The sequence below is a fragment of the Zalophus californianus genome, chromosome 8 (genome assembly GCF_009762305.2).
Source record: "Zalophus californianus isolate mZalCal1 chromosome 8, mZalCal1.pri.v2, whole genome shotgun sequence".
Taxonomy (NCBI): domain Eukaryota; kingdom Metazoa; phylum Chordata; class Mammalia; order Carnivora; family Otariidae; genus Zalophus; species Zalophus californianus.
The window spans coordinates 65012386-65039786 of record NC_045602.1 but is presented as its reverse complement, the minus strand read 5'-3'; the positions used below and the strand labels follow the sequence as shown (position 1 = coordinate 65039786).

Here is a 27401-nt window from a genome sequence, read left to right as displayed (position 1 = left end):
TTCATTTGCTAGAGTAAAGCAGATTCATAAAATCAATATGTTTGTTATTCATTTATGCCTCTTTTTTTTTTTTTTTTCCATTTGGAAGAGTCCGTAAAGCAAACTCTTAACATTTCATTGAGCTAAAAAATGAGAGCATATTTCTAGGAACTGTCTTCAGTTTTCTTTACCTTGTGTTTCTGTCTTGTATGAGGGATGCTCAAAACTAAGTCTTGCCCACTGGTGTGAGATCGGTGGGTGGTTATATTAACGTCAGTGATGGGGACTTTATGCAAACATTTGTGAAAAAACCGGCAGGCTGTAAACCCATCAGGGATGAGCTTAGTTGTTATATTTGCAAATTAAGGACTGAAGTTTCTTATGTATTTTAAGAAAATAAAACACTATTTTACTGCTTTGAAGGTCACAAAAATGGAATTGAGTTCATATAACCAATTTCCATATAAAAATTATAGAGTTTCCAGGATGAATTTCAGATCAAGGTAGTAATTTGCATCAGTATCCATTCAGATTGTTAGGAGCGCCAAATATTTACCATTTAAATGCGCTACCATCTTGGTCTTCTTGCTGTTTTATGTTTCTGAAGCTGAAGAACATGCGCTGAGGTTTAATATTAACTATGCTGCTCTAAGATTAACTATGGAAATTTGCTGGAGGAATTCGATTGTCCTGTACATTTTACTATACCTGAAGTATGTGTGTTCTTGGGCAGTGAATCAATGGCAACTATGTTGCTATGTGATGCACATGAATATTTTTGCTTTAATGAAGAGTTCCTGTCAGATTGTTCCTCAAAGTGAAACTCTTCTTTAGAGAACTTCAGAGTTCATATGGAACAGACTCTCAGCGTAATGGTGATTGTCACCAGTCAGCACACTCCTGAGCTCCTGAAGAAATGAAAACAGGAATGAATTTTAAAGTCAGCCCCTGGCTTACCTAAAGATTTGGGAAAAAGTTGGGTCTGTGTCACATTCACCCAAAATCAAAGTCAAAATTTAGCCTCCCCTCCACTTAGCCCTTTGGTAGCTGTTCTCTGGATTACAGACATAATATTATCTGGAGATTGGGGAGAAGAATGAATGTTGCATTTAAGACTTGATTTTTTGGGAAAACTAAGGGAGCTGGATATTGAAATATTTTAATTTTCTATTTTTAATATGACTTTGTAATTTATTTTGGTTATAATTAACCTTACAAAAAGTCTTATGTGGGGAACAGCTCCTTGAAAGCTCAAAATGCCCAGAATAAGTAGAAAAGGGAGTAAGTGTCTTCAGGATGTCTGACCTTCTGAGGGCTGCATGGTGTTAGGAAAGCCTACAACCTCACCCCCAGTAAATTCCTCTGATTGTCTTTAACATGGTGCAGTTGTTCAAAGTGCTTGTGGTTTCAATGGCTTTTGTTCTTTTTTTTTTTTTAATAACAGACTACGTTGTCACTACCTGATTTGAATAAATCGAACCAGACATATCCTGACAGTGCACTAAACAAGACTTGTGTGTATAATGTGAGTTCTTTCTTTTTAATTTTAGAATCAACCTTGTCCTATGTTAGGCAGCTGGAGGCGAGAGTAAGACAGCTGGAGGAAGAAAATCGCATGCTGCCCCAGGTGGGTGACTTCCAGAAGCTCATAGCTAGTCAGTGCCATTGGAGTTGTAGCTTTTTTATCTGGAATTTAAAGTCTCAATTCCGTTTCTCCTTTAAATGATAGAAATCATTTTGTAAATAGTCATTCATCAACGTAGAGTGTGATTGCTTTCCATAATGACCATCATATTATCTGGGTTCTTAAGTGTGACACCACAGGATACAGACGTCTGAAATAAGAATGCAACGTAATTTTGAAAGGAAGAAGACAAGAGAAAGAGAAAATGAAGAGAAGGAGAAAATACTTTGCTAGTACTACTCCTATACATCATGCATTTAGTTGGCGAATATAGGGAAGGGACTCTTATTTAAATAAAAATTTTGCTAATTTATGAGCTCGGGGAAGCTGTAGGTAGTTTTCATATGTTAAAGAAATTAGTACTTTTGCTAAAATTCTTTGTGATCGAATTGAACTCTTTCAGTGCAACAAAGCCATGATAGTAACTGACAGCTTTACTGTGGGGCTTAACTTCTTTTCCCTGGTGAATCTAAAGTGGCACCTTTTCTGGGATTTAATGCCTCACCGTATATTTTACTTATAATATTATTTCTATGGGCTGAACTATCTTGACGAGAATGATGTTGGCTGAGGTGGTGGTTCTCAGGGAATGTTTTGTTGAGGAGTTGAACAAATCTTCAAGGTTGGTTTCCTTTACAGACATGGAGGCAGTATTTTAATATTTTATGAGAGGAGTTTTCTAAGCATTTAGTCACTAGTGTTCTTTATACATTCTGGTGATTATTTCTGTTTCCTAAGTGACTAAGGGAAAATCCACCCCTAAAAAACTAAGCAAACAGTAGTTTAAATGGAAAGACAGAGTCTGGTTATAATCCAGGGGAAAACACATAAACATGAACACTTTGCAAAGATATTTTAGGTCTTTTAAATCTCATTTTGTTTTCGAACTACCTTTGCTCATTAATGATGATTTGGTCTGTCAGGTACTGCATCTAAGAATGCCTTTTTCTTTCATTGGCCAGCCATCTGGCTGAAAATCACGAGATTAAATGAAATGAATCTACTTCTTTCCCTTCTCAAACTATGCATATGTCAATACTCATGTTGACAGAAGGGATTATTTGCATCATAAAATAAGATACTGCCAGTAGAGTTTACCCTTTGCTCTTCTATACTTTCCATTTTTAAAATTTTCTTTGCCATTTGTCCTTTTATATGGGATTCACAGTATGACTGTGCCAGGACCCTTGACTGAAAACATCTAACTTCTTTCCGTTCCCAGAAACCTAAAAATATAATCAGGTTGTTGTGAATATTCTATATGGTTATACCATCTCTGGGGCAACTCGGAATGTAAATGAAAAGAGAAAAAAGATCAGTTTCTTAGTTTCCCTCTGAGTGGGAATTGAGGCTCATGTCAAACATTGAAATGCTAGCATGGATGCTATGTTATTTAAAAAGAGGCACAACAAATATGAAAATGATTACAAGATTGATTTTTAAAAATGTGTAAAAGTGTTAGAAGTCTTGAAGAGAAATCAGAGGAGTCTTCAACTGTACTTGATACATCAAGTGTTGCATATTTAAACACACAGTACTCGCACAGTCGAGAAGTAGAAGAGATTAAACAACTTTTCAGGCTAAAGTCTTAAAACATATGTTTTTAAATGCATTGCTATTTTCTATCAAAGAAGGTTTTCTTTCTCCACAAGAAAAGCCTAGGAAGGATCATGTTTTACTGAATCCTAAGATGTTATTGATGTGGGATGCACCATTATCATATGTAGCACTAAGAATGAAAAAAGATGTTGTCGATTATACCATGTCGGATTCTTGCTGATTTCAGAGATGTTAAAATGGAAAAACAATGCTTTAGAATCAAACAGCTTTTTACATGTCCAGGGTACTTTAGTGAAAAGAAAATCCATTGTTTGAAATATGCTGTTGGACATATATGCAAGGAATACAATAGATCTCAGTTCGAAAACAATATTGTGTTAAATTTCTGTATCGGAGAGTGTTGCCTTCATTTATAGTTAAGATAGATCTGATAGGACCACCAATTGCAAGTACTTGTATAAATACAACTGAAATGAACAGACAATAGATGAGATCTGAGGATAGAAAGCAATAAATGAATCTCAAAGCAGTGAGAATCCTGTAAAGGGAATACTCGTGGAAGGCTGAGATTTGGACCGGATAACCCAAAGGCATATGCGACTTATTCTTGGATGTTATTGGTACTATTACCAATAATTATGTGCTTTCCCTGCAGAAACTATTTCTGACTGCATGATGTTAGCTGATTTGCAAGGTCAGTTCAATGTGACTAGCTGACATCTCTGCATAAATTAGTCTCAATATCTGAACACTTGATTTTCCCATTGTAGGAACTTGCTCACTGTGCTTTGATTAAAAGGTATTCTGTTTTACTGCCAAGTTTATAAAAATATATCCTCTTAACTGGATAAACAGGAAAGAAGAATATAGTTGGCAATTGGAATTCCAAGTATATTGGGTATCTTTTGTGGCTATGGCCAGGTTCTTTGCTGATAGTTTAGCATTTAGGCTAATTATGTAAAGCATTTTCCTGGAGGAAGAAATCTCCTTTATGCTTATTTTTATACTTGGTAAAATTGTGTATAATGAACTGAGAGTCACAACTTTGTCCCAGCAATACATATTTAAAAAGTAAACGAGATGAGTGTAGTAAGTGCTTGTGGATTTCTCTCTGGTTAGATTCAAAGGCTTCAATTTCTTAATTTAAAAATGACAAGGTTCCTCCTAGCCTCTTGTTGGCCTAAGTATAAATAAAGCTTGGGTACAGTTTTACATCCATGTGAAGTTACCAAGTCCCAGAATAAAAGGATTTTTATTCAAAAACAGATAGAAAAAGGCAGTGAAGATTGAGTCAGTTCTATCCAGTGGTATAGGAGGTGTGGTTGGAATATCAGCATGGAGCTCTTTGCTCTGCCATGATTTCTACAATATCTCACAAGAATCACTGAGCAGTACTTTAAATCCACTTTGTGAACACAATATTTCAGAAGAATCTTAAAGTAATAACAGAAAATGCAGTATTATTTGCTACATTATTACTTGAAAAGAAAATGTCTTTATATATTTGATAGGAAGACAACATGAGATCTACCCTCTTACCAGATATTCAAGCGCATAACAATTATTGTTATTTATAGGCATGGTGTACATTTGATCTCTAGAACTCTATTCATTTTGCATATCTGAAATTTTGTACATGGTGATTAGCAACACCCCATCTCCCCTTCCCCTCAGCCTCTGACAACCACCATTCTAGTCTTTGCTTCTGTGAGTTTGAGTATTTTAGATACCTCATGTGAGTGGAATCATGTGGTATTTGTCCTTTTGTGACTGGCTTATTTCACTTGGCATATTACCAAGTGATCATTACCATATGATCCAGCAATCCTACTTCTGGATATTTACCCAAAAGAATTGAAATCAGGATCTCAAAGAAATATTAGCAATCCTGTGTTCATTGCAGCTCTGTTCACAATAGCCAAGATGTGGAAGCAACCTAAATGCCCATCAAGAGATGAATGGATAAAGAAAATGTGGCATATACATATAATGGAATATTATTCAGCCTTAAAAAAAGAAGGAAATCTTGCAACATGTGACAACATGAGCGAATCTTAAAAATGCTTTTTGGAAAGTTGATACAAATGATCATTAAAGATCCCCTTTAATGAATTTAGAATTTAGGATATTCTTCCTTAAACATAAACTAATGTGGACATTTTTTTATACTGATTACATACAAAAATATTTCATAGGATTGCAACAAACCTCTCATATTACACAGAATGCTAAAAGTGCTCAGACTGGTCTGTCAGCTCTACTGTGTACATATTTAATATGATGGGAACCCTAAATGAAGATTGTATGGGAATTAAATAAATGTAGCCACTGTATATGAAGTTTTATTAATTTTTAAATCTAATGAGGTGGAGTCACCCACAATGACATAAATAGACATTTTTGATAAAAGACCCAATATGGTATAAAGTAGTTGCAAGGAATTTTATATCAAATTTAAAAGGAATGTACCTATTTTGTATATAGACATTTATACATAAACACAAACTTTCTGTGGGTAAAGAATCCTCAATTTTCAAAGCTGGATAGAACCTCACATATCACATGGACAACCCCATTTTCTAAGGCCTACAAGATTCACAGAATGTTAGGACTATAATCCTAGTCAGACAGCTAATGAAGGATGGACTCAGGCTAAGATGTAGGCCTATTCAGTGTTCTTGTAGCAAATGCATAGCACCTCTTTTAATCATTTCATACTATTTGTCATTCAGTGTAAGTAAGCTGCTAAATCTGTTTTTATCTTATTGTCAAATTCTTTTTTTAAACATTTATTTGAATTAACATTGGATTTGCTTAGCCCTCTAAGATTTATCAGACATTCTATTCCCGATTTAGAGTAAATATTCTATTTTTCTTAAGGCCATAGATGGTATCCATCACAAATGAAAAAAAATTACATTTTATAGAGCCTCTCCTCCCTGACACATTTCCAAAATACTTCAGAATCCTGGTTTAGTACAAATATGCACACCCATACATATCTGCATGAGAAATTCATGCTGAACGGAATGTGGTCAGAGAGGGTCTTTCTGTTCAGAGTGAATTGGAGGTAGGTGGTGGCTAGGAGAACAAATAGTTATAGTAGTAGTTTTTAAGGTATCCATGATATTTGTTATTTTAGCCCAAATTTAAAAATCTTGCTGGGATCTCTCAACTCCTCCCATGATCCTTTTCTTGATGGTCACAAGGATTTTTAATCCAGGCCTCTCCACGATGTTTAGGTGCTATATCTACAATGAAGTCTACTCAGCCAGAAAATATCTTAAAGTAGATGATACAGAACACCTAGCTGATGATTTTGATAAAAATAATACTGTCTTTTGAAGAAATCAGTCACTATTCCAACATCACCATGAGGTAAAAACTATTTTTTTAAAACTCTTCTCACCTATTTTGTGTCGAGTTTGGGTTTTGCATCAAGAGGAGACCAGAAATAAGCAGTTTGCTCTGATTCCAAAGTCAGTTAAGTACATTTGTTAAAAGTCCTACTGGGAAATCTGTTCCCTCTCATCAAATGCTTCCGCACCAGCATCTGCCCAGAAAGCACTCTGTGTCCTTTGTGCCCCAGGGTCCCTCTCCAAAACAAACCACCCACTTGTTGAGACTAACTTTTTAGAGATTTGTTAGAATCTGTAAAGCTGCCCCGATCTGCCCCATGTCCTATGCTTGCCCATGTTGCGGTAGGTTCAGCAAACGTGTTTGAAAGGCATGGCAACTCGGATCGCTGCTGTGTGGGCTCCTTTCAGCAAGTGTTTCTATTTCTGTTGTGCTAGCACACACACAGGAGTCTAATTTTGGGAATGGAAATGAAAAATCTTCCTCTCGTGTAATTTGGTTACAGTGTGGCCTCACAGTGAAGTGCTTTGGGAAGGAGGCAGGGCCATTTCCAGAGCAGTTTCTGAACAAAGGAAAGGCACTTGTCACCGTTGCCAGGAATGCTGAGGAGGGTACACGGGCTCTCAAGAAATTGAGCTTGTCACTTCCATGGCAACACACCCCGGGTCCAGCATCACATCTCTGAAGAGACCCCTCACGTGTGTACCTATGCGGATTACCAGTGTGCGAGGCAGAAATGAGAAGATTCTTTCTGACACCTAGATTTCCCTCATGTGCTTCTCCTTTCTTTGCCGTGGAGAGCCTTATTTGGTTGCTTTTTCTCTTTTTCATATTTTCTGACTTTGTTTTTCAAGTCATTTTTGTTTTACAGGGCCATAAATATCTGGCTTTTCTAGGGTTTGGAATTGCTCTGAAAAAAAAAAAAAATCAGCCACTGTTGTACAAAAACCAGGCACAGAGTTATGCTTTACAGGATGCTTAAAGTAAGTGGTGCTAGTCTTCAATTGTTAATGCTTGGAAATTACCATTCTGGCATTCCTGAGGAGTAATTGGATAGCAACTCTATGTGGCGCTACCAGAGTAGAATCTGGATGCTACTGATAGAAGAAATTAGTTAAATCCAGTAAGGGCTGGTTGCTGCTAGAGTCTTATTTGGGGGAAAAAAATGGACTCCACCAGAGGAATAATGCTTGTGGGTTGCCATTTTCTCTAAATCACCATGATTTATATAATTAAAGAAAAGAAAAAAAGCTTTTATGTATAGTTCAATAGAGTTTTCAGAGGACAGATGGGAGCTGCCCAAGTGGTGTGGGTGTATTGGAACAAAAGAAACAAACAGATATGGAAAATAAATTTACGGGGGAAAAGTCATGTTGGAAAACATGAATAAATGGAGACTGGATTAAGGGAAAAGCTAAAATGTATTAGCAAAAATACTGGAGAGTGAAATTCATAGGACAAACATCAAAAATCAACATGGATGCTTTCACAGTGAGGGGGTTTACATTCTTCTTTGCCCCAGCCCATGCTCGAGGGTTCTTGTTTGAGAATCTCATATGCATGATGTGAAGTCTTCATTCTAGTGAGAGAAAATAAATGAACTAGAAATGCAACAGAAAATACAGCTATGCCACTTACTAAACTTATTAAGAGAATTATTGAATTTAAAAGACACTCAATTATTAGGGACTGTGGTATCCATTCTTATTTAACAGGACTGCCTTTTTCTATCTGTACTGGCATGATAATAATTCTACCACTAGGGCATATTTAAAAAATTTTTTTTTATTTGGAGTAGCCCTAAAAATAGCATTTTGGTTACCTGCCCTTGGCAGAAATTTGTTACACACAAAAATGATAGGACTCGCTCAGCAAAAATTTTTGCTGTGTAGTAATATCAACTAGGATCATAGATACTTGAATGAGAAGCAACATGGAGGACTATTTGGGGAAAACTTGAGATGGAACTGTAAGAGAAATTAATGTTGCCTTGGAGAAATGACTTTCTACTCTTTTTAATTTTTTTATCCAAAGTAAAGTGAAAAATCAAGAAAGATGAAACAGTCTTTCCTTTTGTCATTGTGTAAGGAAACAGTCTCATAGAAAACAATAGAAAAGATTGTGTAATGTTTGATATGGGAAATAAATTAGTTAAATGTAAATACTGTTGATATATGGATATATATAATTAAAAAACAGTAAACTGTGAAAACTTGGGTCTAATAGAAGCTTGTAAAGATGGGAAGATTACCGTTTGAGAAGCCTCACTTTGCTTTCCATTTCTTACTGGAGGTCATCACCTCTCTGCTGTGAAAAAGGCACCCAATCCACCCTGTCCTCTCCGATTCAGACCTTTCCTACGATGGGGTTCAGGCATTTCTCATTTAAAAGTCTCTACTTCTAGTTGTTTGGTTTTTTGTTTTGTTTTGTTTTGTTGCTGTAGCCTGAGCAAAGTGATCAATCATGCTTCTGACACATTAAAAATTAAAGTTGGTGCCTCTTAATATCTTATAAATACAAAGTAGACAAATATAAATGTAATACAGGCAATATCTGTATTGCCTAAATATAATATAATCACTGTAATAGAGACAAATAATGGGGTTCTTTGATACAATAAAACAGTTTAAGTAAATAAATAAATTTCTGAGTGATTTGAGATTTCCTAAATTATATTTAAGCTAGCATTGTGTGAAAAATGAGCAAAACATAACTGAGTTAATTTTAGAAAGCTGAGACATAGTCAACAGTGATTTTGGACCCTTAGTTACCAAGTAATTAAAGGAGTCCCTGTGAATATGCTAGAACAGAGAATAGGAATTAGAAGAGCTAGGATTTAGCCTAATTAGCCTAGTTAGCTGTTGGATCAAGATGATGGGTCTCAACCTTTGTGAACTTGATATGCTTTGAGTAACAAAGAGAATAGTTGTAGGTGATATGGAAGGTTCTGCTCAGCTCTGCAAATCCATGAATCTCTATCCAGAGAAAGTTTGTATTTATGTATAATGTATATACAAAATGGGTGTGTCCTTTTTACTTTGATATTAAATTCCTTAAAACTACAACTTTATGCCATACATTATTTACAGGGGCATATTTATGTCATTGTGGGTTATTCTACCTCCTTGGGTTCTAAAGTTAATCAAATTTCATCAAATACCTGTTTAAGTAAAAGTCAAGGGTACATATCTTTGAGGCTCATGTCACATTAATATGCATATAGAGGGGCTCACATACCAGTCTGAGTAATGTTAGCTTAGGTGTATTTTGAGAGATAATATGCATTAATGTCCCTTAATGTTCATTTTTATTCTTTGTATAAGCCCTTCATAACGAACATAAAGGCACTGGTTTTCCCTAAGAGTATACGTATTTAAAAATAAACAAGATGAGTATGTAAATGATTATTGATTCCTCTCTGGTCAGGAACAAAGGCGTCTTTGTCTTCATTTGGTCAGTGTGCTCCCTTCCAGCCCTGAACATTCTGAGCTCAAGGATTAAAAAAAGAAGAAGAAGAAGAAGAAGAAGAAAAGAAGAAAGAAGAAGAAAGAAGAAAGAAGAAAGAAGAAGAAGAAAGAAGAAAGAAGAAAAGAAAGAAGAAAGAAGAAAAGAAAGAAAAGAAAGAAGAAAGAAGAAAGGAAGAAAGAAGAAGAAGAAGAAGATGTTGTGCCCATGTTGTGCCCAAGTCCTAGAACGAAGGGGTCTTTAGTCCAGAACAGCTAGAGACATGCAGGGGATTAGTTAGTGCTACCAGTGGGAAAGAGGAGCTCAGAGGAGGTATGGCTGGAACGTGAGTCATCACCAGAGAGCACAGCGCTTTTCCTTTGCTGTGCTCCCTGTGGTATCCTGCAAGCATCGCACAGCTGTACTTTAAATCCAGTGTGTGAGCACAACACTTCAAAGAGAGCCCAAAAGTATGAATTCTCTTATTAGGTATTATTTACGTATTAGCTGTCATTACGTGAGAAGGAGCTACCTTTTTTTTTTTAAGATTTTATTTATTTGACAGAGAGAGCTCACAAGAAGGGGTGGGGGGGTGGGGTGGGCAGTGGGAGAGGGAGAAGCAGGCTCCCAGCTGAGCAGGGACCCCAATGCAGGACTCGACCCTGGGATCATGACCTGAGCAGAAGGCAGACGCTTAACCGACTGAGCCACCCAGGCACCCCAGGAGCTACCTTTTAAAAGTTGGCACAAATGGTAGTGAAAGATCACCTGAACTTAGAATATTCTTTCCTGAGCACATAAACTAATGTAAACATTTTTTTTTAAATCACATTTAAAAATATTTTAAAGGATTTCATAGGATAAATGGAGACCTGACATTTCAGAGAGAATTTTTTTTTAAATGATGATGAAAGAGTATACTGATATAGGAAATGTTTAAAATTTAACTTTTATTTACCTGCAACTTATATGGAAACCATCTGTAGTCTTTATTTTAAAATATAACATAGTTGTCAGGAATCCAATTCAGAGATAAGCCAAAAGAAATTACTGTGAAAAAGATGACAAAAACCTGATATAACATACATTATTTTTTTCTGGTGTGATAGACTGAGGAGAATGACAAGATGGCTTGCATATGAATCAAAGTCCGCTAGATGAGGGATACACAGAAGGAACAATGTCCAGAGGGGGGAAAAAAACTTTTTTTAAAGGATAACTGATGTATTGGTTTCATCCTGGACACTAAAGCATCTGAAGTAAAAGCTAGCAATCGGTGGACTGGGCCTTTCTTCAGATCTTCTCCTTGACACAGAGCGTGAAAGAGAAATCATCAGGGGTACACCGTAAGACAATGATCCATGTTGCCTTTACGGTTCACATGGAGCTCTTATGGATTATGTTTCAGACTGTGTGCCATCGAGCCTCCATAACCGGGTAGCATGTTATCCTCTGAAGCTAATTAAAGCATGTGTAGAGAAGCACTATGAAGACAGCATAGGAAACAAATCACGGGCTTCCCCTCAATTGTCGTAAGGCTGAAGGGCCTTTGGTGGCTGGGTAAATAAGTCTTAGAAGAGGACTTGGGGTTTATTCTAGAAATTCGACAAAGTAGTTCCTATATCAGTAAGCAGTAGAGTGTTTTGAAAAACAACCCACCTACATTTGTAGAGGTGGCATCCCTGAAAGTAATAGAAGAACAGTCTTGTGTTTCCTTGGGCCACACCAGCACAGACTGGGGTCGGACAGGTGGAGTCCTCACTCTCTCGGCTTACCTTCAAGTGGATGGGTTTTCACCTGTCCTTCTAAGTCTGCTCCTAACTTTGTTACTGGCCGCTACAGTGATGTCCTGGCCATTTCCCTGACTTTCTATGATTGGGGCTCCCAACATTCTCTGGGCTGAGAAAATCCCCCCACTCCTGCTTGGGTTCTACCTTGTTCCAGATCCAAAGCCTATGGGACAGGTTCTCCTTCCCGCATGTTCTTGTGGTAAAGCCCAGAAATGGAGGTGGGGAGGAAGACTTAGTGTTAGCAAAGGGTCAATCTATTAAAAAATGTTCCTCTCTTTTCAAAGTACTCCATTATTCTTCATTCAGGTGTCTCTCTCTGGTCTCATTCTTTCCTTTGGAGAACTTCTTGTCCTCAGGTTTATCAGTACCTCCCCGAAATTGACTCAGCTGGGATATTTGTGATTTCAGGAGTGCCCTAGTCAAGGCATGGGAATAATCAAACCTTCTTTCAGAATTTTTATCTTCTTTGAAATTTTTCTATCTTTCATAATCTAGGTTAGTTGAGTAGAAGCAGTTTTTGAATTCATATTTTTTAAAAAGGAAAAAATAAGCACAACAAGGAGACAGCTAACCACCTTACTTAAAACCCTTGGACTAATTATTTTGCTAGTTTTATTAATCTAGCTACAGTCTATTAGGAAAGAGATTGCATGTCGAAATGTAAGGATCAAAAAGAAATGTAAATCTGACTCAAATGTAGTGTAACAAGTTTAGTACTTTTTTTTTTTGAGCTAAAATGCCTCTTATTTGCATCAGAACAACATGCGATGCAGAAGTTCTAATGTTTGACAGATAACAAATAACTAATAAACCCAGGACCAGATGGGAGCCATCCTAGACTTACATAAAAGCTGGCTCTAAGAAAGGGAGGATTTTTGATAGCCAGGATATTTCAGCTGTTTTTGACACCCAAGGCAGGTGTGTCTTAATGTCAAAACGGTAATTTCTTTATTGAAACATTTTCATATACAAGAAAATTTAATGTCCATAACTCTAGAAATATCATACAAGAAAAACATAAAATACACACTCAGAAATAAATGACAACTCCAGCAAACTTAATCACAAATGAATTGTGTGGGAATGATAGGTCTTTATCCTTTTGGGTGGCAAGCATGTATTGAGAGCCAAAAGTTAACAGAAGCTACAGTTTGAATTTGGCTGACATCTTTTTCACAAAAAGTTTTAGACAAAGGGAGCTTCTCCAACTTTGCGTTTTGAAATTTGTTTTATTTGGAACTAGCCCCATTCACTTTCCATTCCGTTTCTATCCCACTTGTATTTTAACACATGAGTCCTTAACCAGCAAAACTCAGACACTTTTGTCAGTAAGTTCTGCAAATGATACAGTTAGTTGGTGATGGCAGCTCAGTTTCGTTGCCAGTTGAAAAGGACTTTGGAGAGGTCGATTTAAGACTGGACCCTCTAAATGCTCACTTGTGCAGAGGGTGGGCATGTGGCCTCACGGGCATTCATTTAATTGAAGAGGACTCTCTTGGTTAGGGAACCAGTTCCACTGAGCCTTTGATATTGGAGAACGAGATTCAGATGGACATGAGGACAGGTAAGAGCAGTTACCTCTCCGATGGTTTTCACTTAAAACAAGTACCCTGCTCATGATCTTGATATTGACAGAGTTCTTCAGAATCAGTCATGAGAGAGTCATAAGACAGCTCTCAATTCTGGGTGGTTTCTCAGGGCTGTAAATGATGCTATAGTAACTTACGAATCAATAGGACTTTGGTCTTTAAGCCTAGAAAATGTCCAGTGTTGCTATCACATTGATTTTTAATACTTTATCACCTTATTAAATTATGCTTTTTATTTTAGGTATATCTTTTATGTTCATTCTGTTTGAAGGCATCAATCCTGTTGGTCTTCAGTATTCGGAATCTTAAGTCTTTAGGGCCCAAGGAGAGACGCTGTAGGTCATGAAAGGGATAGTGCCCGATTCTTTTATTTTTACAGGCTCTTAAATGATGGGGCTGCAGCCTGAAATGGACTGTTCTCCCTGTGAGAAACAAAGCTTAGGCCACAGCAAAATGGCTGATTTACAAGAATCCTGTAACCCTTGTAGTTGAGTCAGCCTCAGGGTGCAGACAGCACACAGGAAGGGGCTGATTGAATCGCCCGTTCCACCTCAGAGTTTTGTTGTTGTCACAAGCCCTAGAACCACATCCTGATTATCAGCTGAGGTCCTGCATATTGGAGCAACACTGAGGCCATCTTGATGCTGACCCATCCTGACCCTGGCCCCTATGATGATCTCTGTTTTGCAGGTGAGAGAATGTTCACTAATGGGCAGAGGCAAGGTTTGTGCTCAGATTTTCTGTTACCACTAGCCTAGCATCCTTCCTGTTTTGCTGAAACCTGTTGCATGGCAAGTGTGTTTCTTTTGAAGCAAGATAGTGGTGAAAACACCACCAACCACCACCACAATCTCCACCATCACCATCCAGAGCTCTGGTGTAGCAACCTTGGGGTCTGAATTGAGAATTAGCCAAGAAACCCAGTGAGTTTTTAGTCCATCTGTTTTACTAGTCACTGAGAGACTTCATTGCTCTGGTAATGATTCTCTCAGCATGGGAAGATCTCATTCTTTTATTAATCTTAAGGACATGTCTAGCCCTTAGATAACCGATTAGTCAGGAAAAAATATTTGTCTACTTAATACTTATCACTTCTGTTTCAATTATAGTTTCTTTGTAAACCACTTGCCTCCTTCTCCAAAAAATTCCCAGACTATTCCAGTCTGTCATAATGTTCTTATCCCCTCAGCCAGGGCTTGGAACCTTTTAAATAAAGGGCCAGATAGTAAATATTTTCAAAGTTGTGAGCCATATGGTGTTTTTCAACTACTCCTCTTTGCCCTTGTGGCACCAGAACAGCTGAAAACAGAATATCTAAATGAATGGGTGTGGCTTTGTTCTAACAAAACTACTTATAAAAGAGGTGAAAGGGTCTGGATTTAACTCCGACAGTAGTTTGCTGACCCCTATTTCAGTTGCCCTGAAATCATTTGTCAATTTCTTGGGTTATCTCTTAATATCATTTTTTAAATTGGTCCCTCATATTGTTATATAAATTTTCATTTGTGCATAATTTATTATATACAAAAACTTTTCCCAGTAAATATTATTTGTTTTCATTGGCTTAACTTCCTTTGTCCCGTCATTCCCAAACCTGCCCTCAGTTATCAATATGTGGGATTTGAAAAGCACTGTGAGTGAACCAGAGGAGTAGTTGGGAAGAGGCAAAGCTATTCTTGCCAACAAACCACTTAGTTTTGGGAGGAAAATTTGTTGGGAGATCAAGATGTTTGCATTTGACCTGAAAAGGCACGTCCTCCCCTACAGGACAGTTGTTGTGTTACTAATGGATAGGAAGTTTGTACTTTTCTGAAACCCATATGTCTGGTGATTGAAGGTGTATGTTAGTGAGTGATTGATTATATTGCTTTTGTGTCCTTGCACATCTTAGATTGCTGGAAAGAGAACATGGGCAAGCTTGTCTTTAAAATAGATACCACATGGCTGGTAGCTTGGAAAGAACATGAAATACTATATAGTCCTTCACAGACAAGTGAAATTCTAAATCCATGTCTTTCAGCGAATGAGGGAAACCATTTCTGGCTTGGAAGGAGGTCAGAAAACAATTAATCTCCCGTTTTCTTTAAGTGAGGACATCACATGGTAGAGTGAGAAATTGGGAGATCACTAGTAAGAATAAAGTGAATTCTGTATTTTTCAGGTCACTCATATTCATATTCTCTTCTCCCATGATCTTTGTCAAATCTGTGGTTTTTAATGATGATCTATGTTATGCTTGAAAAGGACAAAAAGGAAAGGCCTTCCACAGGCCATTCACGCAGTCTCTCTTCATGGGGATCTGCAAGGTACTTTGGAAGGAACAAAGGAGTGCAAAGGCTAGTTTGCGTCTCCATCATGTTTCCTGTGGATCAGGAGGAGACCTATAGGAGGGTGAGAAGAATCCTCACTCATCTTTTTGTCTTTGTCATGACGACTGATTGACATCAGAAGAGCCAAGGGGTGGAAAAGAGCTTAAAAAGAGCCAGATGCATTCGCAGTGCTTTCATGGCAACTGATGGTGATCTGGCAAGTAGGAAACTTCTCTATAGCACTTAATGTTTTCAGAGTGCTTTGCAATCAGGTTTATTAGTCACCCTTCACAGCCGCCACATGAGGCTAATTGATAGGGCTCTCCATTTTAGCCTCTCCATTGAGGACAAGTGACTTGCTGAGGGTCAGGCAGTGAGAAGCTTACGGAGCTCATTAGTCTCTGGGTCATTTCTCTCTGGAGCTAGCAAAAGACTTGACTTTTTTTTTTTTTTTTTTAAGGCCACTCTGACTAGCTTAGGAAAACTTATTACTGGTTAACCTGATTGTTTTCCAGGATGATACTATTGTAAAAATTCTAACTTTAATAATTCCTTTTTAAAATTGGCCTTTTCTAAAGCTTTATGACATTACTTTTCAGAACTTTCCAGGAAATTTTAGCTGTGCGTTTTATGGTTCAGCCAGGTCCTTTACTAGGCTAATGTTCTCAGAATTTGGGCCCTAGAGACTTCAGGAGAAACAAAACTTTTTAGCCAGGCAGCCTTCGTTTGTGGCATTAGCTGTGGTCAGAATTTGTATGGAGGGATGAGGGAAACTGCTTTCTATCAGCTATTAATGCTATCTTTTACACTCAGAATCTCATAGAGGCTAGACAAAAGCAGTGACCTTGCTATTTGGAATGAGAAATGTTGACATTTATCGTTAGATCGATGCAGGGATATGTATTTTAAAGATAGGTGATTAGTGGGCTTCCCCTACTTTTCTTCATATAAACAAAACAACCCCTAACAAATATGGAATGGGATTTCTGTAGATGATGGAAAGCTGATTGTTTATATTGGCCATTCTTTCAATAGTTTACCCCTCAAATATTTTTTGAGAGCACCTCTTGCATATAGATACTGCTTTAGACAGTGGAGATACAGCCCTGAATTCATGCAGCTTACATTTTAGTGGACTATTATTTTAAATAAGTGATATATGGAAGAAATAATCACTTTCAAGGAAACAAAAGCAGGGTACAGAACTGTGAGTGACTGGAGTGAAAGGGTATTTTACATGGAGTTAGAAGAAGCCTCTCTGAGGAAATGACATCTGGAGGAATCAGAAGGGGTATGGGAGAGCATCACAGGAAGCGAGAACAGCAAGGGCAAAGCCTTTCAGTGGGAGTGAACTAGGCATGTGTGAGGAGACAGTTGCAAGAAAGCTAGTGTGGCTGGAATAGAGTGTGTGAGACAGAGAATAACAGGAGGTGAGGTCAGAGACGGGCAGGTAACAGATCCTGTGGGCTTTGTTGACCAAAGTCAAATGTTTGGGTTTGGGTCTGAGTTCGTGGAGAGTCATCAGAGGAACTGAGCAAGGGTGTGATACATCTAGTTACATTATCAGAAGGTCACTGGGAATGCTAGGTAGAGACCAGACTGAAGAAGTGAGAGGCAGGTAGGGGAGGACATAGGGACACTCATTAGGGAGCTAGATTGGTAGTAGAGGTAGGAGAGGGTAGTGGTAGCTTGAACTAAGTGGTAGGATGAAGGTGTTGAGGAAGCGTTGGATTCATAGGATATTTTGAAAGTAGAGTTGAGAGTGCTCCATGATGGATTGGATCTGGAATATAGGGGAAAGAGGTGGCATGTGGCTTCATAGTTTGAGTACTGACAACCCCAGGAAGAACTATTTACATAGGCTGTACAGCGAGTGACAGCCCAGGGGTGGTCCAGTGTGGCAGCCCTGGGAGGAATCAAGAATGACTCCTTGGATTTTGATCTAAGTAATTTTGTATGATTGGTGGTGCTGTTTATGGAGATGGGGAACAGGTTAGGAGGTGCAGGAAAGTCAAGCTCCGTGTTGGACATGGTACATTTGAGGTGGACATCTATGAGGAGACGTCACCTGCAGAGTTAGGTATAGAGATGAAAGTCTGGGGAGAGGTCAGGGCCAGAGATACAAATTTGCAAGAATACGTGCCTATGGGACTGAATTAGAACTTCTTGTTGAATGACTGTTGAGGGGAAAAGAGGTTTATGGGCTGTGCCCTGGGACACTCTAAAATTTAAAGATTGGGAAGGAGAAAGTGCCATCCAGGCTGGAAGGAAAGACTCGTTCAACCTCTTTAATCTCCCAGTTTTACCCTTTATTTTAACTCTGATGGGTCCTCGACTTACCTTTCTGAATATAATTGACTTAAATGGGTATTTATAGTTTGAATCCAAAACTCTTTTCATCATAAGTTATTTATGTCATGAGGTAGGACACACAGAAACCTATTTGTAAGTCTCTTTTTTCCTAGTAAGAGCTGTTTGTGAAAAGAGAGCTTTCAAGATGCTTCCTCTTGTGCCCTGCTGGTGTTCTCATTAGTGGGGGGATTTCATTGCTCCCGGCTCGAGATTTCATTTCCACCACTGTATGCAGAGGCTATACTGCCTGGATTTGTTTGGGCCGCTTCTGTTTTTGTGAGCCTTCATGCATAAAGTCACTGTGAATCCTCTGAGATGGAGCATCCAACAAATGGCATGCGCAGAACTGCAGTCCCTCAAGCTGCTGTGCTCATTGGGGGTATACATATGCATTCCAGAGAGGTTGCAGCCCTGGGATGAAGCTGACTCTACCTCTCTACCTCTCTCTTATCTTGACCTTCCCATTTTGTGCTGGGGTTCGGGGCGGGGGGAGGGCCTTGTAGAAAAAGAAGGAAAAGAAGATTCTTCCTCTTGCCAAAGCCAGGGCAGCCAACGCCACCTCACAGAGTAATACTTCTCAGTCAACTCAACAAGTATTTCTCTTAAATAGTTGGTTAGTCCCTGGGGCTCTAGCTCTGTGCACGTCTACACGTCTACCACCGGGCTCCGAGGAGTGCTGGGGGATTTAACACCAGCATCAGTCAGCTCTGTTCAGCAAGCCAAATGCAGGGTTAACTAGCGTTCCTTTTTTGCTTCGGTGTCTACACTGGCATTTCGGCTGCAGGCCCTAACTCCCGGTCCTACTCCGGCCTCCTTGACCCCCATTCTTACAAGCTTAAAAGTATTCAGGTATGTTTTTCTCAGCAAAAATGCCATCAATTTTCACTAATTAGTGTCAACCTGACTGGAAAACCACTTAAATGTATCATTATTTTTTTCCTAGAAATTTCAGTGTTTCTCACTGGGGATTGTATGGTTAACAAAAGACAAGAATTTAGCACATAAACTCATTACCTAGAAGCAGAATGTACGTAAATGTAATTGTTCACATTTCCTACCTATTGTTTAACAATTTTTTTGTTTTTTTTTTTTTTAAACCAGGCCTTCATTGTTATTCTTTGTCTGCTGTCCCTCTGGCTACAGCCATACAGGGTGTTTGCTGTCTCAGCCCTTTCAAGATAGGGATTCTTTTCTTCTGGGGTTTGCCCTCTCTAAGTCTTGTAAAAAGGCATCACATTAACCTCTGTAATGACATTATTTTATTTTTTGAAACTGTATTTCCGTATCACCTGGCGTCACAGGTATTTCAAAGTTACTTTGTTGTTCTCCCAAGAACACTGTATTATTTGATGGGAAATTTTCATCATGGCATGAAGTTACAATCAGTTTTCATTTAAAGATTTTGCGAGCTCTTTTACATGTCAGAAGAAAACCATCGTGGGCTTATCTGTGAGAGAGATGTTTTGGGGCTTTATATTGTTAATTACCTCCTTCATCTTGATTTTCAAATCTGATGGAGGAGTTAAGATACCTGACTTGCAGTGGCATTTTCTGGCCCAGTTAACAGCATGACCATGTAGCTCGTGCCCCGCCAGCAAGCTGGGAGCCGGCCTGGATTCAGATCAATACTCAAATACTCACAGGGTCCTGACGTGTAGTCCATCGTATTACCCTCTTCATTCCTTCCGCTGTTGCCCGGGGCGGGGGCGGGGGGCAGAGAGTGATCCTGTTTCACTTGGACTTCTCTTTCCATCTCTCAGTTGGACTTGATCCCGGCTGGTCTTGTCCCACCCAGATCATTCTCCACATTATTACTAGAAAGGCCTGTAAAGCACAAATTGGGTCTTGTCACAGCTCATGCCTTAGCACAGAATAAATTTTAAATCCTTCACATGGTGAAGTTTCTCCACGATCTGACTCCTGCCTTTCATGTCAGCCGTAGTTCTTGTTCGTCTGCCCTCACATCCTTCTGAACCACTTCTGATTCCTTGAACGGGGCAAGTGTCTAAAATTTTAGGTTCTTTGAATTAAAGCTCCTTGCCATCTCTTCTGTTACTCTACAGACCTCAATCTTAGCCATTATTTGGCATACGAAATGAAGAATGAGTGAATAAATATTACCTTCTGGTTTCCCTGGCTGGGAACACGGGGATACTGAGAGATTGGCCTACACTTAAAGAAGTTGAGAATAGTATCTCTTTTGATGATATTTCATTTTTTACCACTTGATGTTTGGCATTATGTAATGATTTTGATGAGAACCAGCATATACTTTGGATGCCCTGGTCACAAGTCTATTTCTACTTTTGGTCTACTAACCATCCCTAACTGATCCTTTCAGTTGCTATTTTAGCATATTTGAGCTTTACTGTAGCTTTAGAAATAGAAGCGATTCAAGATTTTCAGGATGACTTTATTTTGGTCAAATATGAGTTAACTGGCTAATGAGAAGGAAAAAAAAATAATGGGAATTTAGTTGGAGTTTAACTTGCCAAAATATGGACCATCACAGAAATGGAGTTTCACTTCTTGATTCGGGCCACGCTAGCACTCTAGAGGTGTGCTTTAGTTACTTGACAAGTAGTTGAGTGGCTTCTAATTACCAAATGTATAGACACACAAGTAAAGCATTGACATAACTGTTCTTGAGATGATAAAGGAAAAGCCACAGTCTCACACCTAGATTTTGACCATCCAATAATATAACTTTATTGAGCAACTACTATGTGCAGCTAGGGTACTAATCATCACTATTGCAATGATAGTAAAAGTCAAGTACAATGACCTCAAGGAGCTCAAAGAAACATGAAATCTTACTCTAAAATGTGATAGGGCTTAAAATTGCGCTATGAACCAGATTATCAGTTCACCTTAAGGTGAGTGGTCAGAGTAATTATACTTATCTGTCAAACAATGAAAGTAAAGTCCACATGATCATTACTTGTGCATCAGCAAAGCCAGGATTGAAGCAAGTTTTTGGTTTTTTTTTTTTTTTTTTAAGATTTTATTTGACAGAGACACAGCGAAAGAGGGAACACAAGCGGGGGGGGGGGGGCGGGTGGGAGAGGGAGAAGCAGGCTTCCTGCGGAGCAGGGAGCCCGATGCAGGGCTGGATCCCAGGACTCTGGGATCATGACCTGAGCCGAAGGCAGACGCTTAACGACTGAGCCACCCAGGCACCCCGAAGCAAGTTTTTAAGATACCTATTCCGGATGAGAGAGGAAGAGAGAATTATGAATATGAATGAATAGAAACCAGAACCAAAAGAGGGACATCCTGGATCACACTGGTATGGTTATCAAGAAAAGCATGAGATCCAGAAAAGTATCGCCGAACCCAAACTCAAATAGAAGAAAGTTAGAACAGGAAATACTATTCTCTTGGCAACTCTATTTATCTGGAACCCTATCGTATTTCATTTAGAGCATGACTCTTAAATTTTTCCAAAGTGAATTGTCAGTAATTCTCAACAGATTCTTTAGGAGGCTTTGTAAAATTCAAAGTTTCAAAATCCTTGAGTTATAATTCTAGATGCAGACTTGAAGTAACTTGTGGCCACAGTTATGTGCCTTGAATGGAGAAAGTCAAATGAGCACAGAGCTGATGTTCAGCTGGTATACACTGGTTCATCTGTATCAGTTACTAACATTAACACACTTTTATTCCGATGCCTCCCAGACTCTGAGCCATTCCAGACAACTGGATCCTCCCCAGGATCTCTTTGCAGCCCAGGAACTAAGCAGCGGGTACATAGAATAGGAGATCTCTGAGACCGCAACACAAAAATTATGGAGCATAAATTATTCAATTACTGAGAACAGCACCAGGCCAACAGTTAGTGTCTTAATAGGTATTAACATGTTGTAGTAGGAGCTCATATTAGCTAGTCTTAATAGTCTTTTGAAATGACAGCAATCCGGAGAGTCCTAACAGGTAGCAGGAGCTCAGTGGCTGAGTACTCTGAGGACTCAGCCACGCCCTCAGGAAGTCTTCTACCTGTTGAGGCGGCAAGCCCATAAATAGAGTACAACCCTTTGCCACATATGAAGGATAGAGTGGTTGCTGGTTGGGTAGGGATTTCTGATTCCCTCTGCACATCACATGATGCTCTCATCTGCCCCGGGATGTTGTTTCACGGTCGGGGCCCTCATTTCTATTTGCTGGCAACTGTATTCTTTCCTAGTGTGACTGCTTAAAATTGAGTGCAGAATCTCTACCTGCCATATTGCTAAGGAAGCTTTATTTCATCATTTCCACAAAGCACCTTCTGCCACTTTTATTCTCTGTGGGATTGATGTCTCGATTCTTAAGGTGCTTGCAACATGCTCTCTGTCTCCTCTCAGAGAGCTCTTTGTCCTTTGGACCACTGCCCTGTGTTGCCCATTTGTATTCTTTTTCTGCTAGCCTTGTTACCAGTAGGATGTTTGGGGTATTTTTAATTCTTTCCCTTCTGTTAGAAAGAGCCATTTCCTATTTGGGGTTGGAAGATAGATGTCTTTATAGTTAGACCACTTGAGGGCTGAAGCTGAGAGTTTCCTTTAAAATCATCACAAGCTCCAAATCATGGGGGCGACTTATCCTCATCTGCAAAATCTATGAAGCTGTCATCAGAAATTTGGCTTTGCCGTTTTCCAACACAGTTGTCCTTCTCTAAATTGGAGTTTCTCAACTTGAGCACTGTTGACCTGGATAATTCTTTGTTGTGGGGGCCGTCCTGGCATTCAGCAGCATCTTTGGCCTCAACCCATAAATGCCCGTAGAACTCGCCCAATTTTAACAACTGAAAAATGTCTGCATTTTTGCCTGATGTCCCCATTGGAGGGCCAGCTCACCCCAGGTCGAGAACTACTCTCAATAATAAGCATATGAAAGTAGGTTGACAAATAAATTATAAAACGTGTTGATAAGCAAACACATTCATGATAAGGACAACAAACAGCTGCAGCGCACTTAATGTAGGCGAGGTGCTGTTTTAAGAGCTCTTTTTGTATAAAAAGCCTCATCGAGTGAGGTACCATTGTACCATAATTACCCACACTTTATAGATGGGGAAACTGAGGCTCAGGGAGGTCACACACCTGCCAGCTGTCTGATTAAGAATCTGAGCCCAAGCAGTGTGACCCCCTGGAGTCCATGACTTGAACTTACTGGGCTGCTCTTTCTACAAAAGTTACTGGATTAGATATCTACCTGGCATAGCATGGGATGTTACCTTTGGTAGGTGCTTAGTAAATATTTAAGTGAATAAATGAGTAGCTATCAATCCAGGAAATTACTTAATATTTTAAATCAGTATTGAATAGATTCCTTACTTTAGTTCATATAAATTTTAAAAATGTACTTTTGTTTGAATACAGTCAACTAAATATCATGCATTAGAGCAAAGCAGAGGTTCTCTTAGCATTTCTAAGCTCATTCACAGGTTTGTCAAGGTAACCTCTAAAGCTTCTGTTTGTGTGCTAGTGCAATTTTGTAGTATGTCAGAACGAAGACTGGTCAAATTCCTGATGAAATTAAGCAAAGCATTTCCCTGTGTCCCATAATAAGGAAAGAAAATTCCTCCTCTTTCCTAAACTAGGTATGCATTCTGATGCACTATTTGATAGTTTGACCTAGCTTTGGATCTTATTAAATATTGAACATCTTTAACTAACAGGAAAGCACGTTAGCTGATCAATCTTTAGCTTTCCATAGTTGGCTTCCTATAATAGGTAAGAGGGCCGCGATTTAAAGTTTGTTATAAATGCATTACATCTGATTTGTATCTAAGTGAGAAGCCTGTATTTTGTATGATAAAATATAAAAACATAATTTTTGTGTTAAAAACTTTTTTAATATGTACTTCTGTAAGGCCAAAGAATGGAAACTTCTAGAATGTTAATTAAAATAATAAAATATAACCATAAAATAGCAAGAAACAACTTGATCACAATAGCTTCATCTTGTTGGTTCTCTTAAAACCCCTATTATGAAGTATAAGAATTTTACTCAATGAGACCATAAGTAATATATTTTCTTGTTTAGATGATCTTTTAAGAAATTTGAGTGGCTTCTTTTGTTCCCTTAATTCTGAGAAGTCTGTTATTGTAAGGACAATATTAGAAAATATCTCAAGTCTCAATTTTCTTGGAAAAACATCTTCCAAATAACATGTGATTAAAAGCATAACAGTACCAATACATTTTATCTTCTTCAGTGATAGTAAGGGATATTTTTGTGTCTTGATCTAGGGTGTTTGCTTATAGCACTAGATTTCATGATTTCTATAATGAGTACTTACCACATAGTAAGTAATCTGTAATTTACCTCCCACGCAGTCTTGACACAGAGCATTACTTTGCTATTAGCATTTAGAGTGGGTCCTCCTGCTACCTCAATTAATTTATGGGTTACTCTACATACCTGGATATAAAGTAGTTGATTTCTAGGGGAATAGAAGATCATTTGGGCATTCTTTATAAACTTGGAATTTTGGAAAACTGAAGAAAACAAAACTAAGCAAAATAGCACTCCTCAGAAAATAGTGACTTTTTTTAAGGTTTGGAGTTGTTCTCCCAGTTGATGGCCAGAATCTGTGTTCCCCCACTTCAAGCTCTGAATTGCCAAAAACAATTCTACCTACAGAGTTAGGCTTATTATGTTTTATGAAGTAACCTTCAGAAAAGAGCGTCATTTACGATTATATAGAGCTAGCAGAGAGCTAAGCTTTCATTAGCACATAAATACCATTCAGTTTACTTGAAGGTCAAAATGATGACCAGTCCAGAACACATTTTTCCATGACCTGGAGTTGTTTTTTTGTTTTTTTGTTTTTTTTAAGTTGCCAACATGAGTAGAAAGTCAATAATCCTGATTCTAAGAGTATCTTTCCCTTTAAAATGGTTATATCACCAAGTAGTTTATTCTTCCACAAAAATCTGGCCCATGTATATTGCCCCCTCTTATCAGATTAATACTATATGTAATCTGTATTTAATGTCTTAAAAGAACCGTTTACAAGATGCTGAAAGGCACAGCTATTATTTCATGTTGTATCTACTTTACAAAAGTGGGGAAAGATTGTAGCTAAAGGGCCACTCCTTCCGGCAGGCCTCTAAATGGCTGTAGATGTTACTTTAGATTTCATGGTTATGATAATGAGCTTGTTATAATGGAGAGACATTGAGATTCAATCTCGCTACAGATTAAGGAAGAACGAAAGGAGGAATCCCTATATGTCATCCTCAGTCACTGAATCCGAAAACATAAGATCTGAGAGATGTTTAAGTAATGAAGGGAACCAAATCTGGAAGATAGGACTCATTTGTAAAACAAAAGAAAAAGGCAGTTACTTTTTAACGATCATCTCAATAATAGAACTATGCATGTTGTGGGGAGAGGTGGATTTTGGGCCATAAACCATATTCCAAATTATTGGATAGAATTCTTTTGATGGGAAGAAATTAGACACTGACACATGAGACGATCACTGAAAGAGCCATATTCAAATCCGTGTTGCTTACAATGAAATGATCATCATAATCCAGATACATAATTTTCTGTTATATGTGAGGAATATGTGTGGCTGACTTATTTAATAGGTAACTGGTTCCACTGATTCCATAGATTCAGAAGAGAGATTTGCCAGTACCAACTGCTGGTCATCATTACTCTTTTTTCATTGTTCAACCTCCAGACATTGGAGAAGAGTGAAAATTAGACCAGTGCTATTAACACAGTACATGCTTCTAGGAAAAGAGATCAGTGGGAACTGAAAAATTATGTTGTCATTTTTTAGCGTCCTAAAATTATACATTCAGACACTGGAATTTGGGGACTATTTGGTGAATTTTCTATGTTTAAAAACAATGCTTATTCCTTAGGACATAGCACACCTAGATAAGGGTCTTAGTGAACGTTGTCAGGGGCAGGAAATTGTTCAAGTGAGTTCATTTTGCTTTTGATAATTTTAATAAAATTATGCTGTTTAGTCATAGAAAAAAACTGAAAATTAGGGGAAAATTATTTATCTGCTATCTCTAGTTCTAACCAGTATAGAAATTTGGAGATTAACTGATTAATAGAAATTTTGATAACGATGTATACGTCCCATGTAAAATAGTTATTTTAATGCAGCGATGACCTCTTAGCTAGTTACATACTCTTCAATGTACACAAATGTTGCTGAGAATTTGATACAGTGCCAGTTTTTCTAAGTATTACTGAATAGATGTACCCACCTCGTGTTTCTTAACAAAAGAGCATAGTGCTCCCAATTGCATTTTGAATAATTTCTGTTAAGTTCTGAAGTTACACAGTTTTTAAACACTAGGAAGACTTAACAGTTAATTCTGTTTCTCACAAGTAAAACCAACAAGACAAAGTTGTCTAAGTAGCTTCAGTGGTTTTTTGTTTTGTTTTGGATTTTTGGCATTATCATCTACCTCTTTTCGATAGCTTAAGAGTCAAAACCTTTTTTAAAAGATCAGTATTAGCTCTAATAGGACTTTGTTGTTATTTTAATTTTTCCCCTAATTCGAGGTGCATGTTACAGCTTGCCATTGTGGTCATTGTGGTTCATTTCATTAAGCTTCTTGTTCTATCTGCTTTCTTGAGACTTGGGAAAGAGTATTTTTCTGAGTGATTGTACTATATTGTTCCAAATATAAGGCCACCCAGAATAGAAGGCAACCTCCAACTAGAAACAGCTCAAATATGGAGAAAGGCTGGGGTCCCAGAGCCCGGCGGGTCTTGCAGTGGTGGCAAGGGTGCCGAGGAATAGGAAGATGCCTGCCCACTCTCCCGGTGAGTGAAGATGAGTCGGCTGCTGCATTTGCTTGTGCATACAGATGGCTTTTGTCGCTAGAGGAAAAGTTACACTGGGCGGGGTGGGGGGAGAGAGTAAATCTGTGCACACGGAAGAAACTTGCTGTGTGTGTCTGAATCTGGGGAGGGAAGCTGGGAGTACAGTCGTTCATCTCCTAATCGGTCAGCGTCAGTGTTTTTTTTTTTTTTTCTGAACTTGGGGTTGAAAGTTGAAGAACCGCAAGCACTGGAGAAGAACAAAGGTACCCTGCACCTTTCATGAAAAGGAGTTTAAAAGGTCCATGGCCATGAAAATGAATCGTCTGCAGACCAGCCCAGAAAACTATTCCTTGCCCTTTAAAAGTGCTCGCTGACCCAAGAGGTGATGTGTGCACTATGCAATCCCGTGTCGTTTGGAAACAAGCAACCCGGGAGTTGGGAGTCACATTTCCAATTTTATTAAGATTTTCCTTTTAAATTCCCTGTCTCCTGAGCCAGCCAAGTTACAGTTTAAACTAAACAGGCTTAATGTTATTGTAATAAATTGCAAGGG

General features: G+C 38.4%; 1 protein-coding gene across 7 annotated transcripts in view; it reads left to right on the top strand.

Moving 5' to 3' along the window:
• CCDC85A (coiled-coil domain containing 85A) overlaps nt 1–27401 on the top strand; it is a 208359-nt gene that overhangs the window by 168851 nt on the left and 12107 nt on the right. For 3 of the 7 annotated variants that reach the window (XM_027622568.1, XM_027622569.1, XM_027622570.1), the window contains exon 3: nt 1530–1606. The exons of 1 other annotated variant lie outside the window; for it this stretch is intronic. In XM_027622568.1, coding sequence (XP_027478369.1) covers nt 1530–1606 — 77 coding nt within the window. Of the gene's footprint in view, nt 1–1529; nt 1607–6465; nt 6499–26713; nt 26849–27401 lie in introns of those variants that run through there. 3 more of the 7 variants (XM_027622573.1, XM_027622575.1, XM_027622571.1) reach the window with 2 other exon arrangements.